Below are 17,764 nucleotides of genomic sequence, written 5' to 3' on the forward strand. Positions count from 1 at the left end.
ATTGCTTGCCATGCAGGCAGGAATGCCAGAGTTCACATTTCTGGAACCCACCTGTGTTGTGTCAGTGTGGTAGCCTGCCCATAATCCTCATGCATAGGAAATGGAGACAGTCTCTGGAGCAATCTGGCCAGCCAGTCTAGCCAAAATGGTAAACTCTGGGTTCAGCGAGAGACCTTTCCTCAGTATAGGGTGAAGAGCAATCAAGGAAGACACCCAACCTGAGCCTCAGCTTCTGCATGTACGAATGCACACGCACATATTTCCCACACAGACGCTCATGCTGCTCCACATATGCGCACCGAAAAAGAAGAAATACCCTGTTGTCACAAAATGCCTGTCTCCTTATCAAAAGAGAGTATCAATATGTTTTGCAGATGTCATTAAAATAATTAGTTGAAACCGGGAGACACTGCAGGCAGACCATTGTAATCACAAGGCTCCCTGTAAGTGAAAAGGAGGCTACAGAGTCATAGCAGGTGTGAGGTCAGACGCAGAGTCAAAGCAGTGGGACGTGAGAACCAGGATATGTGAGCAGCCTTAGAAGAACCCCAGAGTTTCCACAAAGGACTAAAACTTGGACACTTTGACTTTAACTCAGAACTCTTTTTTTTTTTTTTTTAATTATTTTATGTGCATAGGCATTTGCCTGTATGTATGTCTCTGTATTATGTATGTAGCTGATGCCTGTGCGCAGTGTAGAAACCAATAGAAAAGTTCAGACTAGATAGCTCCCTTCTTTTTCTTTTTAAAAAAGATTTATGTATATTATGTATACAGTTCTCTGCCTGCATGTACACCTGGAGGCCAGAAGAGGGCATCAGATCACAGTATAGATGGTTATGAGCCACCATATGGTTGCTGGGAATTGAACTCAGGACCTCTGGAAGAGCAGTCAGTGCTTTTAACCTCTGAGCCGTCTCTTCAGTCCCACAGCTCCCTTCTTAACTAGAAGTGCCACAGAACATAGAGAAAGTAACCCCCAAACTGTGAACTGTCTAGGGCAGTGTTTCTCAACCTGTCGATTAAATGACCTTTTCATAGAGGTCACCATCTAAGATGATCAGAAATACAGCTATTTAAATTATGATTCATAACAAGAGCAAAATTACAATTATGAAGTAGTAATGAAAATAATTTTATGCCTGGGCGTGGTGGTGCGCACCTTTAATCCCAGCACTTGGGAGGCCGAGGCAGGTTGTTCTCTGTGAGTTCAAGCCCAGGTTGGTCCACAAAGAGAGTTCCAGGGCAGCCAGGGCTCTTATACAGAGAAATCCTGTCTCGAAAAACCAAAAAAAAAAAAAAAAAGGTTTATGTTTTAGGAGGGGTGGTCATCACACCATGAGGAACTCTATCAAAGGGTCACAGCATTAGGAGAGCAGAGAACCAGTGATCTAGGGAAAACACTCTGGGTGGTTGGCTTGCCACCTGTGAGGTGCAGTTGGTGACATAGAGTAGAGGCAGGCTGGCTGTCTTCTCCGTGTACTACTTTGTCTTCTTAGCTTTGCTTTTCTTTATCTGTCCTACACTCTGAAGTTAAGAATTTCCAGTAAAGGAGACAGCTTTTGGAAAATAGCAGTGCTCCCTTGAGATTCCATGAAGACCTGAGTCTCTTGTAAGATGCGTTGGCTAAGTGAGCATATACTGGAATTCCTGAGGCACATTCCTTTTCTTGATCTCCAGTGCAGTGTCAGACCCTGGTGAACATGAGCCTACAGCCATAAAGTAGACATTCTGTTTGGTCAGGAAACAAGATCAATAAGGAAAACACTTGTGCCCACTGACTTAAAAGCAATATAGCCAAAACTGAGGGAGAAAATTATCAAGTCCCAGGATTTGAGATGGGGCAGATTTAACCTGGCCCTTGAGAGAGACAGAGACTCTTCATAAGTGTAAATGCAGGCACATACGTGTTAGAGTATGCTTGTGGAAGTCAGAGGTCAACTTCAGATGTCAGTTCCTGCTCTCCACTAGCTTGAGACAGAGGTCTCTTGTCATTTGCCACCTCCTCCAACCTGGCTGACCAGCACCTGGCCCACCTTCTCCAATAGCTCTTTTATGTCCACTTCATAGCTCCTGAGTATAAGGGATTTTGCAACTGAGGATGGAGAGTGCTACTTCCTTTCCTCTTTCCTCTTTCTATGTAGACCAGACTGTGCTCGAGCTTTCTGAGTTCTGGGTAACTTGGTATGAGCCATGAGGCACACCTAAGAATACTGGGTTATTGAGAAAAAAAAAAGACCTAAGGTAATGAACAGGGCCTGTACTTTTCAAAAAGTCAGTGGTATTATTTTTGCTTCTCTCTCTCAGATCAAGCACTGCACCTAGCAGAAATTTTACTACCTCTCCAAAACCATCCGCAAGTCCCTATTCCTCAGTGTCTGCCTCTCTCATTGCAAATGGTGATAGCACTAACACCTCTGGGATGCACAGTTCCGGTGTCAGCAGGGGGTAAGAACAGGCCTTTTACTTTGCTTTCCTTCCCTCTGAGTCCTTTCTCGGGAGTTCTGGACTGCTCATCTGTTGCTAAGATAACGCTTGTGGGATTAGAGCTTCCTGGGAGAGTGTGCTGCATGTGGTTTTTCAGTCCATTTCCTACCTGCAGTAAAGCATGCCTCCTACTTCTGACTTCATTACTTGTCATTTTGCAGTCTGGTGTTTTCTCCAGTCCATGCCATTGATAACCTTTTTTTTTTTTTTTTCCCCTCCTCAAGAGGGGAAAGCCTTGTGTAGCCTTGACAGTCCTGGGCTCTCTTTGTAGACCAGGTTGGCCTCGAACTCACAGACATCCACCTGCCTCTGCCTCCTGAAGGCTGGAATTACAGGTGTGCACCACTGCACCCAGCTGCCATTGATAATCTTGAGGGCAGGATGGCTGATGTAGGGATATCAGAACATTTGTGAAGGGATGGCCTGATCAGATGGCAGATGTGAGTGGACTGTTCTCAGTTCTGGCAGAACCTTGATCTCCTCTTAGTAGCTGTGTTCCTTTCTCTGTGTGGGTTAGGAACATGTGCCGTAAAACAGACAGGGAGGAAGAGAGTGAGAGAGAGTGGATGAGCACTCAGGGCCAGTCAAGGCTGGGGTGGCCTAGTGGATGGTGGCCCGTGTCAGCTCTTGATCTTGGTACCTAAAATATTCTTTCCTGAAATCATCTAATAGTTACTAGCTTTCTAGAATGTTATAAAATTAGTTGCCAAAATCTAAGAGAAGAAAATTCAAATAGCATTTCTCCCTTTAAGGCTCTCCGTACTACCTGCTAACATGTCAAGTGGAGGCAGAGAGGGAGGGCTAGAGGACCTGATGAGGTAGGGGACATTTATATTGTGAGGTTATGACCAGGCACAGTTCTGGAGGCCCAAGCAGAGCTCCGAAAGTCGCCCTAAAGGCTATGTACAGTACTTGCTTTCATTGCCAATGTGGGTTGTGTTTTTCAGTGGATCTGGCTTCTCTGCTTCGTATAATTGCCAGGAGCCCCCATCGCCTCATGTACAGCCTGGCCTCTGTGGACTTGGAAACCTGGGGAACACCTGCTTCATGAACTCTGCTCTGCAGGTAATAAAACTGGGTCTTTTTTTTTTTTTTAAATGTATGCAATGTTTTGCCTGCATATCCACCTGCAGGCCAGAAGAGGGCACCTAATCTCAGTGTAGATGGTTGTGAGCCATTATGTGGTTGCTGGGAATTGAACTCAGGACCTTTGGAAGAACAGACAGTATCCTCAACCTGTGAGCCATCTCTCCAACCCCCAAAACTGTGGGTCTTAGTTAGTGAGGAATGCATCTTCTCTTAGTGTCACTCCCTCCACCTCACCTCCTGTTAGTGCTTCAGAGGTCTCTGCCAGGATACCTCCTACTGGCCAGTTCTGAATGGCTCCATCAGTGTTTGTGGTCCTAACATGTCTGTTGTTTGCTTAGTTGGCTGATGTTTTTTTGAGACTCAGACTCTTCTCTCAAAATGAAAAGGTGAAAGGGCTAGGGATATCCAGGACAGCCAAGTCTAATACAGAGAGACCTTGTCTCGAAAAACAAAAACAAAAAGAAAAGAAAGGGCTAGGGATATAACCCAGTGATGGAGAATGATAGGCATTCTCAGTGCAGGCCTCAATCCCTAGCACTACTGCTACAAAACCAAACAAGAACCAGTGTTAGCGTGGTCAGGAGCAGCTCAAGTTCAAGTCCTAGACTACAGAGGGATCTCACCTCAGAAGTTCATCTTTATTCATTCATCAGGCATTTATTGGGTAGATACTATATAATAACATGGTGACAGACATGGGCTGCAAGGGGCTCAGAATCCAACTGCGATATTAAAAGGTCATGGTCTGTAAGAATGCCCTGAGTTGTGAAGTCAACTGCAAGTCAGAGTTTTCCCAGGAGCACTCTTGACTTTGATATTTGCTAGCAGGAGATAGGAGTTTACTGACAGCTATCATAGCTTATTCATGGTAATGCTTTGTGATGAGGAAAGGATATAGATTAAAGTTAGTCAAGGGAAAAAGCAAACAGTGTCCAGGACGGGCCAAATGCAGAACTCTGGTGTGTTTCTGTTTATCTGCCGTCCCAGTAGTTGGAAGACCATGGCAAAAGTTTGGAACCAGTCTGGTCTAAGCGTGAGAAACAAAAAGGACTCAGTTTGTCATTAGTCTGCATGCTGTGGGCTGTGAGCGCTGGTTTTGTTCTGTTTCAGTGCCTGAGCAACACTGCTCCGCTGACCGAGTACTTCCTCAAAGATGAGTACGAGGCTGAGATCAACAGAGACAACCCTCTGGGGATGAAGGGGGAGATTGCGGAGGCCTACGCAGAGCTCATCAAGCAGATGTGGTCTGGAAGGGACACTCACGTGGCACCTCGGATGTTCAAAGTAGGTTGAGATATAGTACCTTTTTCCCTCAAAGCAAAAGCTTGTTTTTACATTTATATGTGTGTGTACACACTCGCCTGCATTTGTGCACACATGCATGTACCATAGCACAAGTGTAGAGGTCAGAGAACAACTTGCAGGAATTGATTCTCTCTACCATGTAGGTCCAGAGGATCAAACACAGGCTTGGAGGAGAGCATCAGTCCTGGTTGCCCTGGACTAGCTTTACAGACCAGGCTGGCCTTGAACTCATAGCGATCCACCTGCCTCTGCCTCTTAAGTGCTGGGGTTAAAGGTGTGCGCCACCGCCTGGCTGAAAGGCAGTTCTTATTCTTTTTCCTCTTGGTTAATAATATTGATGACTCTCTTTCATATGCTTGGCCACATTGATCCCCGTGAAATACAAGTAAATCACTGTTTGTATAATAAATCATAAGAAATACTAGAATTGAATGGCAACACACTGGGCTCATAACAGTGTAAGCAATTTACAAATAGCATGGTAGGATAGTGTAGCGTTTTCTCTCTTTACTGATGGACACAGTTGATATCTACACTGTCTGGTAGTTGCCATTAGCCCAGGCGCTACTGAGCACTTGTAGTGCGCTTGGTATGAACAAGAATCTGAACTTGGAGGGCTGGATCCAGATTTGATTCCCAGCACCTCCACGATGGCTCACAACCATTGTAACTCTAGTTCCAGGGAATCCAAAGCCTTGCTCTGCCCTCCGTGGGTACCACATAGTACATGGCACAAAACCATATACACAGGCAAAACCTCCATACACAGAAAATAAAGTATTAATATTACCAAAGAGTCTCAATTGTAAATTGTGCTAACTTTCTCCTTGGTGTTACGGATATAACCCAGGGCTTTGCGCATGCTGAGTAAGCACAGGTGAGCTCTGTCCCAGCTCTTCTATTTATACAACACAGATATAGAACAGTGCTTGTCCAATTTTAGGCTCCATCATACTGTCTGGGAAGCTTATTTCAGGAGACTCTGGCCCATCCCTGGAGTTTCTGGCTGAGTCTCAGTGGGGCCTTAGAACTCCTTTCTGATAAGCTCCCAGTGGGAAGCTACTTTTCAAGCATGGCTGGTAAGAGTGTTGCTGCATAGTCAGATCCAGGGATGTGCGTGCTATCCTGTGTGTGACTCCCATACATGATGCACTCTGACCCACAAGAGGACATTAACGTGGGGTTCCCATCACTGCTTGGATATGTCAGCTGAGAGGGCCTCTCTTCCCTTAGGATAAGGGCCTGGTTTCAGGCCTGTGTTTTTCTTGGCTCTCTGACCTGAGCTGTTCTCTGGTGGGCCCATTAGCATCAGGGTGGCTCTTGAGGCATTTGTTGAGCTGTCACTCCGGTGAGGTTTCTCATGTCCCAACTGACTGTAAAGCTATTGTTGTGGGCAGTGCCCCTCTGACTTGTTTGCTTCTTTCCCTTTACTATTTTATTACACCTCCTGATGGAGTTGCTTTTGTTGCAGACACAAGTGGGACGATTTGCCCCTCAGTTTTCTGGCTGCCAACAACAAGACTCTCAGGAGCTGTTAGCCTTTATTCTAGACGGATTACACGAAGACCTCAACCGAGTAAAGAAGAAGCCCTATCTGGAGCCAAAGGATGCCAACGGGCGGCCAGATGCGGTATGCTATTGCAGCTGTCTGCACAGGGTCCCACAGAGACTTCCTTCTGTTGGTGGCATGGGAACAGTCTTCTGGTGTTGGGGTTAGTGCGAGGGCCCTGGTTGCCTCTCACTGTTATTCGTGACAGGATGCATTCCTAGGCAGAAGGAAGCTAACTGTAGTTGCCTTGGTTCTTTCCCAGCGCTCCAGATCGTTCTCTCAGGGCCTTTTGAATGCTAGACAGGCCCTCAGCCTCTGAGCTCCAGCCAGCCCGGCTACAGCTGGGATAGTTACGGCTGTCCTAATACATCCTCAGGGTTCTTCAAGTGAGTTAGTTTGGTTAGCATTTTTTGGCAAGCCAGGAATGAAAGAACTCCAGAAACTGTCAAACAGTCGTGACCTCAGTCTCTAACCCATGCAGAGCTCAACTTCCCAAGTAGCCAGTTGTGGGTCAGGATCTTATTAGTAGTCTAGGGTGGCATCGGACTGTAGCTGAGGGTGCCTAGAAATTTTTGGTGTTTTGCCTCTAGAGTATAAAATAGCCTCTTCTCTCCTTGATTATTAGATGTTTCACTAGGACTAATTAAGACACAGGTAATTGTTGCCTTGATTTTCTGGTGCATGGACCATACTGCATCAAAATGATTGATATGAGTGTTTTAAAATAGCACTCAAATCTTAAAGAAAACACCATGAATTAAAGCTGGATATGGTGGCGCACGCCTTTATATCCCAGCACTCGGGAGGCAGAGCCAGGTGGATCTCTATGAGTTCAAGACAGCCTGGTCTACAAAGTGAGTCCAGGATAGTCAGGGCTACACAGAGAAACCCTGTCTCGAAAAATTAATAAACTCAACAACAACAAAACTCCATGAGTTAGCTTAAATATACTATTGATTAAAAATCTACCCTAAGGGAGCCGGGCACGGTGGCGCACACCTTTAATCCCAGCACTTGGGAGGCAGAGGCAGGTCGATGTCTGAGTTCAAGGCCAGCCTGGTCTACAACATGAGTTTAGGACAGTCAAGAGTACACAGAGAATCCCTGTATTGAAAAACGAAAAGAAAAACAAACAAACAACAACAACAAAAAAAACCCCAAGAAATCCCTTAAGGGCCTTTAGATCATTGGACACAGGGATTGGTTTATTGGACACAAAGCCTTTCAGGTTGGCTCTGTGCCTGTAGTGTCTCAGGAGCTCTCACTCTCCATATTCTTGGTTGGCATCTTAGTAAGTATGGCTGTGGTAATAGAGCTAGCCTGTGGCGGGAGTTCATGCCCACCTTCCGCTCCATCCTAGTGTTTGTTACAAAGCATTCTGGATTCAGGGGAAAGTACAAATGTGGAGAATCTCTTACTTGGTCCTTTTTTTTTCATCCAGGTGGTAGCAAAGGAAGCCTGGGAAAACCACAGGCTGAGGAACGACTCTGTGATTGTGGATACTTTCCATGGCCTTTTCAAATCTACTTTGGTTTGCCCAGAATGTGCTAAAGTTTCAGTGACCTTTGACCCATTTTGCTATCTAACTCTCCCACTGCCTTTGAAGAAGGATCGAGTTATGGAGGTCTTCCTGGTTCCTGCTAACCCTCAGTGCAGACCTATCCAGGTAACAGAATCCTGTCTTTCATAGCACCCTTCACTGAATGGACTCTGGCCCCTAATGGGACATCTTTCTATCTGTTGCACGGGAAACTCCATCAACTGTCCCTGGGTCCCCTTGGGCTTAGTTTGTGTGTGCACACTGGGCCTCTGTCAGACCTTTGTGTAAGCCCATCAGGACCTGTTGTGATGGTCCTTGGGGTTTCTCGGTCACTTTCTCATTATGTACCTGTAGTAACCTGGCTTACCTGCTAATGTCCTTGGATGCTGGGGGAAATGTAGTGGAGTTTCCTTAAGTTTGTCTTCAAATCCAGTAGGTGAACAAGCCAGATGAGAGGGATGGCCAGTGGGTCTTCATGTCCAATTCTGCTGGTGGCAAGGTGACACCTGCTGGGTGTGGTGGTGCACACTTTTTCTCCAGCACTCATGGGAGGCAAAGGCAGCTAGAGCAGATCTCTGTGAAATTGAAGCCAGCTTGGTCTATGTAATGAGTTTCAGACTAAGTAGGGCTACACAGTGAGGTTCTGTCTCAAAAAACAACAACAACAACAACAAGCCGGGTGTGGTGGCGCACGCCTTTAATCCCAGCCCTTGGGAGGCAGAGGCAGGCGGATCTCTGTGAGTTCGAGGCCAGCCTGGTCTACAAAGTGAGTGCAGGACAGCCAAGGATACACAGAGAAACCCTGTCTTGAAAAACAAAAAAACAAGGCAATTTTTAGGCTTTTAATAATTCTTTAAAGGAAATAGTGACCTGATCCAAAAAGTAAAGGATAAACAAAAACAATATTGGGGAGGGAAGGAGGTGGCTGCCTGGATTTGCAGCTATGCTGACACCAAAGACTTGGCTCTGTCAGCTGCTGACATGACTCATCTGGGTCGTGCACTGCCTCTGAGGAGCCCTCGTGTCCCCCTCCCTGTTCATTCCCTATCTCTTTTGATTCCCCCTGTCACCTTGACTATTTCTCCTTTGCAGTACCGTGTGACAGTGCCATTGATGGGGGCCATTTCTGACCTGTGTGAAGCTCTCTCCAAGTTGTCTGGCATTGCTGCAGAAAATGTAAGGCGGGAGTGTTTACTGGCCTTGACAACCTTAAGTCACTTTATGGCCCTTTGGAGTTTACTCTCAAACTCTTAGGCACTTTACCGAGGTGGTTGTTATCGGACAGCACAAATGTGGTCATTGGTGTGTGTCTTGGGTACCTCATGGCTCTGGCCTTGCTCACAGTCCCTTCCAGCACAGGGAGGCACCAACTTTCTTCCATTGTGATAGTGCTACCCAGAGGGACAAGAGTAGGGTGCTGCTTTCGTCATCGTGTGCTGCGGGCTGTGGGGACTGGCTCTGGGAAGGCCCTGGGGCTTGTAGGCAGCAACCTGGTCAGTCCCTGGTCAGTACTCAGGTCTTGCCATTCCTACTATTTGAGGGCAGATGTCACCAGCAGGGCCATTGCTGCTGACAGCCATGCTGCTCCTGCAGGTCGTGGCCTTGCCTTGGGACCACTCATAAGGTGGCCCTCTGCAGGCAACGCCTGAGTAGGGCGGTTTTGCCCTGGGTTTGTACTCAGTGAGCAGGAGCTCTGTGAGCCGTCCTGTCAACTTTCTGTACTCTTGATTCTTAGATGGTGGTCACTGATGTATATAATCACCGATTCCACAAAATTTTCCAAATGGATGAAGGTTTAAGCCACATCATGCCTCGAGATGACATTTTTGTGTAAGTACTTCACAGTTTGTGGTACATGATCAGAGGAAACACTGGAGAGGCTCTGCCGTGTTTGCCAGGCCTGACATAGGTGCTTCTCACCACAGCCCTGGTAGGTGAGTGGTGCTACTAAGTACGCAGACAGGAAGTTAGTGTGCTTCTCTGAGTCACCCTAGTCTGAAAGAGACAACAGTGAACCTGGAACTCAAGTCCCAGGTGCTAACCGTTGCTCACTTCACAGTCTTTGAGAATGTATCTTGTGAGTTGCTCTTTAAAACCCTGCTGTACTGGCCAGCAAGGTGCCTCAGTATTAGGTAAGGCTATGTGTTGCCGAGCCTAACAACTAGAGTTTAAACCTTCCAACCCACATAGAAGGAGGAGAGAACCTTCTCCCCTCAAAATGTCCTCTCATCTCTACACCTGTGTCATGCACTTGTGTGCACACACACATACTCACATGCTCACCCACACACTTGAACTCACAAGAACAGTTTTTCAGAAAACATCTCCTGAGCTTGAAGTTGCGGTCAGTGAGCACTGCTCCTGCAGCAGTCATGATCGCCTGTCGCGCTGGTTCCAGGTGCTCTGATGCTGCAGGCCCGAGGGCACCATGCACCTGTGTGGTGTACGTAACCCACGAATTCGTACACTCAAACATCAGTAACTCTTTAAAGAATTTTTCTGTTTCCTGCATGAATCCTAATCAGGACCACTTAACTAAGCATTAGGGAAGAGGGCTGTTTGAAAGTTTTCAAAAATTGAACCAGTAAGTTTGTGTCTACCCTGCAGAGAGGGGGAAAGACTGTAGTCAGTTGCCAATACTTTTGGTAACATCTTTTCCAGAACAACAAATTTACCCCTAAATCTCCTGATCCTATCAGGTTGGTGTTGTTGATTCACTATTTAAGACACAGATTTCAAAATCATTTGTTTGTGCTAGTAGTTTCTTTGACTTTTTAAAACACTGGATATGGCTGGACGAGTTGATGTTGCCTTTGACCCAGTGTTTGGGCAGTGGATCTACGTACCTTGTAGACCAGCCTGGCCGAAGTAACAAGTCCCTGGCCAGCCAAGACTGCGCAGTAAACCTTTTTAAAACAAAATGGTGGGAGGGATAGTTATTTTACTTCTGTGGTTTTGAATAACAATGGCAAACAGCTGGTTTTATAACTTCACCTATTTGGTAAGGCTGGCTGGCGGTCTGTTTCCTGATAATGAATCCTTGTGTTATATTTGACTTTATTAAAGAGCAAAGCACTAAGAATACAGCTTTAAAAGTTGAGCTTTTAAGCCAGCTGTGGTGGTGCACGTCTTTAATCCCAATACTCGGGAAGCAGAAGTAGGAGGATCTCTGTAAGTTCAAGACCAGTCTGGTCCACAGCGAGTTCAGGACAGCCAAGATTACACAGAGAAACCCTGTCGGGGGGGGGGGGGGGGCAGGGGGAGTTGAGCTTTTAGCTGGGCAGTTGTGGCGCACACCTTTAATCCCAGCACTCAGGAGGCAGAAGAAGGCAGATCTCTGTGAGTTCCAGGCCAGCCTAGGCTATAAAGCAAGTTCCAGTAAAGCAAGGGCTAGAAAGAAAAACCCTGTCTCAAAAAACCAAAAAGGAAAAAAAAGTTGGGCTCTTCTTAACAAGGCGTGTAGTCAGAGTCTGTCGTCCTAACCCTCAGGGACCAGGGCAAGATGATTGCAAGTTTGAGACCAGCTGGAACTAGTGAGATGCACAGATACTAGTCAGCTTTGGGAAATTCTGTAATCCCAGCCTTTGGGAGTTTTAGTCAGAAAGGTGTCTGTGAGTTCAAGGCCCAGCTTGGCCTACATAGTAAGTCTAGGACAGTTTGGAGGACCTAACAAGATCCTCTCTCAAAAACAAAAGAGGGAGGAGGGGGCCTGGGAAGGTGACTTAGTTGGCAGCTTGCTTACCACTCAATAAACCACGACTGTAATCCCAGCACTGGGAAGGTGGGAGGGGAAGGGTTAAAAGTTTAAGGTTCTCCTCAGTCTTGTATAAATTTGAGGCTTGCCTGGGATATGGAAGGAAGGAGAGAGACGGAGACTGAAATTTTTGATTAATTTTTAAAAGTTGAGCTCTTGCTGAAAAAGGTGAAGTTGATGATGAGTTCTCCGTGTGGTGCAGACGATGGCCCTTGTGTCTTCTGAAGACTGGCCCACGGTTTAAGAGTTTCTGAGGGGAGGAGCAGACTAGTCTTGAGTTGTGTAGGTTCACATGCATTGACAGTGGTCCTTGATGAGGCTGTTGACTCACCCTGGAACTAGCTTATCTCCCCTTCCTCCTAAGAGGCACTTGACTTGTCTTTTAGAATCACTGTCCTGAGCTAGAGAGATGGCTCAGCGGTTAGGAGCACTGACTGTTCTTCCAGAGGACCCGGGTTCAATTCCCAGTACCCACATGGCAGCTCATAACTGTCTGTAACTCCAGAGTCTGACACCGTAGACATACAATGCACATAAAATAAAAATAAATAATTAAAAAAATATTTGTTTAGAAATCACTGTCCTCCCCGTCTGTTTGCAGCATATAGCTATTTGCTGACAGGGCCTGCTGCTAAAGGTTCCCTCTTGTGTGACTCATGCAGGTATGAGGTCTGCAGCACTTGCGTGGATGGCTCAGAGTGTATCATTCTTCCAGTCTACTTCAGAGAGAAGAAGTCCAGGCCGTCAAGTACTTCTTCTGGGGCCGTGCTCTATGGACAGCCGCTTCTTGTTTCTGTCCCTAAGCACAAGCTGACCCACGAGTCTTTGTACCGGGCTGTTTGCGATCGTATCAGGTTGGTACCAGAAAAGTAATCTGGTTGTTACCTAAGATTAACTGATCCAGCAACTTTAGTCCCTTGCAGTTTCTCTGTTGATCCCATGTACTCAAGCTCTGGAATTGGGCCAGCCCCTGGGAGGGCCAGGGCAGAAGCTAATAGGATGGAGTGACTGGCACACAACATGACAGGAGCCAGTGTGTGTTCAAGCCACTGATTCCTAGAACTTTATCAACTATCTTAGAGTGCAATGTGCTTGGATGGCGTTCAGTTGGAAGAGAAGAGGGCTTTCCTAGCATGCACAGAGCCCTGTGTTCAGTCGCCACAGCTCTGTAAACCAGGCATGGTTATAGTGCACCCCTGTACTGTTAGCACTGGAGATGTGGAGGCTGGTGGGTCAGGAGTTAAAAGTTATTCCTAGGTATATAGCAAATTTGAGGCCAACCTGGGATACATGAAACTCTGTTTTTCTAATTAAATAACAGCAGGCACATGACATTCCTTTTCTTTTCTTTTTGGATTAACAGTCCTGGTTTTCCTGTACGCTTTGTAGACCAGGCTGGCCTCGAACTTGGAGATTAAAGTGCTGGGGTTAAAGGCACGCACCACCATGCCTGGCCTGACTCCTAAAAGACCCGAAACCAGTCAGCCTTTCTTGGTATCTTCATTGGCTTCTTAGGTTAACATGTGATCTCTTAGGTTCCTCTTAGTTTCTTGAGCCATTGCATTATGTTTGTGAGTAACTGAATATGTAAGTCATTTATTGCTGCATATTTGTATAGTGGAAAAAGAGTTAAATGTTAATACTAATAATCTTTTGGTTTTTTAAGCCGCTATATAAAACAGCCTTTGCCTGATGAATTTCTCAGCTCACCCTTGGAGCCTGGGGCTTGCAATGGCTCCAGGGGCAGCTATGAAGGTAAGCATTCCTGCTACTGGGCTGTGGGGCCTTGGAAAGTGTTAAACATGGAAGTATTTGACTCTGTGCTGGTAGACAGTAGGTCTGTCAGTCCCCATTGTCAACTCTGGGACTTTGTAGAGTCCCCACAGCTTCCTGGTCACACACGTGTGTTTCATCTCAGTCACACTGTGCCTGGAGAGATTGGGTAACAAAGCTAAGGCTATGAAGCGAAGTGAAGATGTTTGGTTTTGTAGCGCTGGGTTAGAACTTACTATGCAGTCTATGCTTGGTTTACTTTTCAGTCCTGCCAAGCACTGGTCTTACAAGATTTACATGTTTGTTTTTGTTTTTCAAGGCAGGGTTTCTCTGTGTAGCTATGGCCGTCTTGGACTCACTGTAGACCAGGCTGGCCTGGAACTCACAGAGATCCACCTGCCTCTGCCTCCCTGAGTGCTCGGATTACAGGCGTGTACCACTGAGACCAGCTGGGATTACAAGATTTTAAATTTGACTTTCAATTTTATAATTTATTTCATGTAGAATTGTGTTCTTGGGTGTTGAGTGTTTTATTTTAGTGCATTCGTCTCTGTGAGCTAATGATGAAGTCAAGAGTAAGATCATGTGATGTGTGGAACTGATTCCAAACACTCATTTAAATTTTCTGGGTCAGCTGGGCAGTGGCAGTGCACGCCTTTAATCCCAGCACTTAGGAGGCCAAGGCAGGCGGATCTCTGAGTTCGAGGCCAGTCCGGTCTACTGAGCGAGCTCTAGGACAGCCAGAGCTGCACAATAAAACCCTGCCTCAAAAAACAAAATAAATAAATCCATTCATTCTTTTTCTGGGTCTCTGCTTCCTTATCATGGAATAGGATGCCTTGTCTACCCCTTGAGGACACCATATGTTAAATCCAGCACCCGGCAACTTTAGACATGTACAGGGAAGATGCACTTTAACATACACAACAGAATATGCAGGGAATAACGATGCACTGGGTATTATGCAATTGTTTATGGTTTACTTGTGCATTTGTGGGTTTTGTTGTTTTGAGACAGGGTCTCTTGTAGCCCAAGTCAGCTTCAGACTTGCTGTGTGCTTGTGGCTGACCTCGAACTCACTGTGCTGCCTCAGACTCCTGAGTGCTGGGGTTATAGGTAGATAACACTTGAATTGGCTGAGTAAAGATTTTTTTTTTTAAACATTGACATATGGCGCCTATAGGCTGGAGAGATAGCCCAGCGGTTAAGAGCACTGGCTGCTCTTCCAGAGGACTTGGTTTCATTTCCCACGCCCACAGGGCAGCGCACACCTGTCTGTAACTCCAATGCCAGGGACCCATGTCTTTCATAAATGCAGGCAAAGTATCAGGGTACATTAAATTTTAAAAATTATTTTAAAACTATGGCACCTGTCTGGATTGTATTTCACGTGTATCAGGAGATGAAGAAGAAGAAATGGATCATCAAGAAGAAGGGAAAGAGCAGCTTTCAGAAACAGAAGGCAGCGGGGAGGACGAGCAGGGGGGTGACCCCAGTGAGACCGCCCCGAGGAGGGGGAAAGGCCAGCCCCGCCACAGGAGGCTTTTCACCTTCAGTCTTGTGAACTCCTATGGAACTGCCGATATCAACTCACTGGCAACTGATGGAAAACTTCTCAAACTCAGCTGTAAGTGCTTCCTCTGACCTTTCGGCTAGACTTGGGGCAGCACTTAGGATCCCTTTGAAAACCATTCTATTTGACATTGTCTACATCAGGTTTTACCTAAGCTTAATGCAGCTCTAGAACCGGACATGGGGATCCCTTGGGGAATGACAGAGGACACACACATATATCCCTAAAAGGATTTTCACCTTATTCCCTTTGGTAGTGGAGGTGGCAAGTTTGAAACAAGCATTCTCTCCCTCCCCCTCTCTCTCTTATTTTTGTGTGATGTTTTACCTACTTGTACGTCTGTGCACCACATGTGTGCCTGGTGCCCATGGAGGCCAGGAGAGGGCATCAAATCTCCTACGTATGAAATTACATCTGGGAACCACCAAGTGGATGATGGGATCTGAGCTCAGGTTTTGTTTTGTTTTGTTTTGTTTTCCCAAGGCAAAATTTCTCTATGGTATCTTGGCTGTCCTGAACTCGCTTTGTAGACCAGGCTGGCCTGGAACTCAAAGTGATCTGCCTGCCTCTGCCTCCCGAGTGCTGGGGTTAAAGGCAGCTGCAACAAGTGCTCTTAACCACTGAACCATCTCTCTAATCCCAAGAGACATCGTCTCTTGTAGGTCTAAGTTGGCCTCAGACTTCCTAGGTAGCTGATGTTGGCCTTGAACTTCTGATCTTCCTGTCTCTAGCTCATGAGTCCTTGGATTTCAGGCATGCCCAGCTTTCCTCTGGCACAGGGTTCTTGTGGACATGTTAGGAGCATTTCTGTAGACTTTATTCCATCATAAGAATAAGTGCTATTGTCCCTCTGTTCAATACAAACAACTATATTTCATGCCATTAGAGGGGAGTGTGGCTGTCAGGTTCATAGAGCTTTGTGATCAGGACAGCCGAGGGCTGTGGGCGTGCATCATGTGTGATGTCTCCACGGTGGGGCACCCTCTGTGCCCTCCACCTTCCCTTTCTGTATTGTATGTGTTTCCCCCCCTCCTCCCTCCCTTTTTTTAAAGATTTATTTATTATGTATACAGTGCTCTGTCTGCATGTACACCTGCGTGCCAGAAGAGGGCACCATATCTCATTATAGATGGTTGTGAGCCACCATGTGGTTGCTGGGAATTGAACTCAGGACCTTTGGAAGAGCAGTCAGCACTCTTTAACCTCTGAGCCATCTCTCCAGCCCCCTTTCCTTTGTCTTAATTTTTTAAAAAGTTATATGTTTGAGTCTTTTCTTACATGTACACTGCATGTAAATGTGTGTGCCTGGTGCCTGCAGAGTAACTAGAGCTACAGAAAATTATGAGCCTCCCAACCTGAGTGTTGGGGACTGAACCCCAGTATGATCTTCACTACTGAGCCAACTTTCCAGCCCCAACCATCCCTTTCAAAAAACTTTCATATGAATGGGTGTTTTACCTGTGCATATGTCTGTGCACCATGTGGGTGTCTGCAGAGGCCAGAAGAGGAAATTAGATCCCTGGGACTGGAATTTCAGACAGTCAAGAGTTGCCATTGGGTGCAGGGAACTGAACCTGGGTCTTCTGGAAGAGCAGACGGGGCTGTTAGCTGTTAAGCCATCTCTTCAGCTCCTCCTGCGTCTACATTTTCTTCTTATATACTTCATGCTTCCTTAGCTCAGGAGCTTGTGCATAGAAAGCAAGGGCTCCAGTACTGAACTGTATTTCCCTGTCCCCTTTATACATGTTTATCTATTTTGTAAATTTCTGCATGTGTGTATATATGCATACTACATGCATGCCTCATGTTCACAAAGCCCAGAAGAGGTCATCAGATCCCCAGGATGTATGGTGATCCACTATGTAGGTGCTGGGAGCTGAACCTGGGTCCCCTGCAAGTGCAGAAGGTGTTGTCAACCCCTGAGCCATATTGTCAGTCCCCTTTATGTTTTCTTTGTTTTGGTTTTTCAAGACAGGGTTTCTCTATGTAGCCTTGGCTGTCCTGGACTCACTTGGTAGACCAGCCTGGCCTTGAACTCACAGTGATCGACTTGCCTCTGCCTTCTGAGTGCTGGGATTAAAGGCGTGCGCCACCACACCTTGCTTACATTTTTAATAAGAGTATAATTGAGGTGTTTTTATAATTCTGTCCATTGTTCTCTGTGATCTTTCTTTTTTTAGTTTAGGGTCTGTTAAATTCTAGTAAGCTCTTCCAGTGTGGCTGTGTGTGTGTGTTTGCTGTGTGCGTCTGTGCTCCAGAGATCAAGTGTGCTGCTGCCATTCACCTTTGTGTTACCTCAGTGAATGATCCAACAACAAATTAGTGTGTGTGTGGATATATGCTATCTGTGTGTGTGTGTGGGGATATATGCTATCTGTGTGTGTGTGTGGATATATGCTATCTGTGTGTGTGTGAGGATATATGCTATCTGTGTGTGGGGGGGGATATATGCTATCTGTGTGTGTGTGGGGATATATGCTATCTGTGTGTGTGTGTGGATATATGCTATCTGTGTGTGTGTGGGGATATATGCTATCTGTGTGTGTGTGGGGATATATGCTATCTGTGTGTGTGTGGGGATATATGCTATCTGTGTGTGTGTGTGGGATATATGCTATCTGTGTGTGTGTGTGGGGATATATGCTATCTGTGTGTGTGTGAGGATATATGCTATCTGTGTGTGTGTGAGGATAT

At 46.2% G+C, this 17,764-nt stretch overlaps 1 protein-coding gene across 3 annotated transcripts in view; it reads left to right on the forward strand.

Moving 5' to 3' along the window:
- Positions 1-17,764, forward strand: part of Usp4 (ubiquitin specific peptidase 4) — a 51,591-nt gene that overhangs the window by 14,821 nt on the left and 19,006 nt on the right. For 2 of the 3 annotated variants that reach the window (XM_051140005.1, XM_051140007.1), the window contains exons 7-16: positions 2,308-2,448; positions 3,435-3,552; positions 4,687-4,860; positions 6,353-6,511; positions 7,872-8,096; positions 9,063-9,146; positions 9,706-9,800; positions 12,387-12,578; positions 13,391-13,479; positions 14,897-15,124. In XM_051140005.1, coding sequence (XP_050995962.1) covers positions 2,308-2,448; positions 3,435-3,552; positions 4,687-4,860; positions 6,353-6,511; positions 7,872-8,096; positions 9,063-9,146; positions 9,706-9,800; positions 12,387-12,578; positions 13,391-13,479; positions 14,897-15,124 — 1,505 coding nt within the window. The remainder of the gene's footprint in view (positions 1-2,307; positions 2,449-3,434; positions 3,553-4,686; positions 4,861-6,352; positions 6,512-7,871; positions 8,097-9,062; positions 9,147-9,705; positions 9,801-12,386; positions 12,579-13,390; positions 13,480-14,896; positions 15,125-17,764) is intronic. The other variant, XM_051140006.1, reaches the window with a different exon arrangement.

The sequence above is a fragment of the Acomys russatus genome, chromosome 32 (assembly GCF_903995435.1).
Source record: "Acomys russatus chromosome 32, mAcoRus1.1, whole genome shotgun sequence".
Classification (NCBI taxonomy): Eukaryota; Metazoa; Chordata; class Mammalia; order Rodentia; family Muridae; genus Acomys; species Acomys russatus.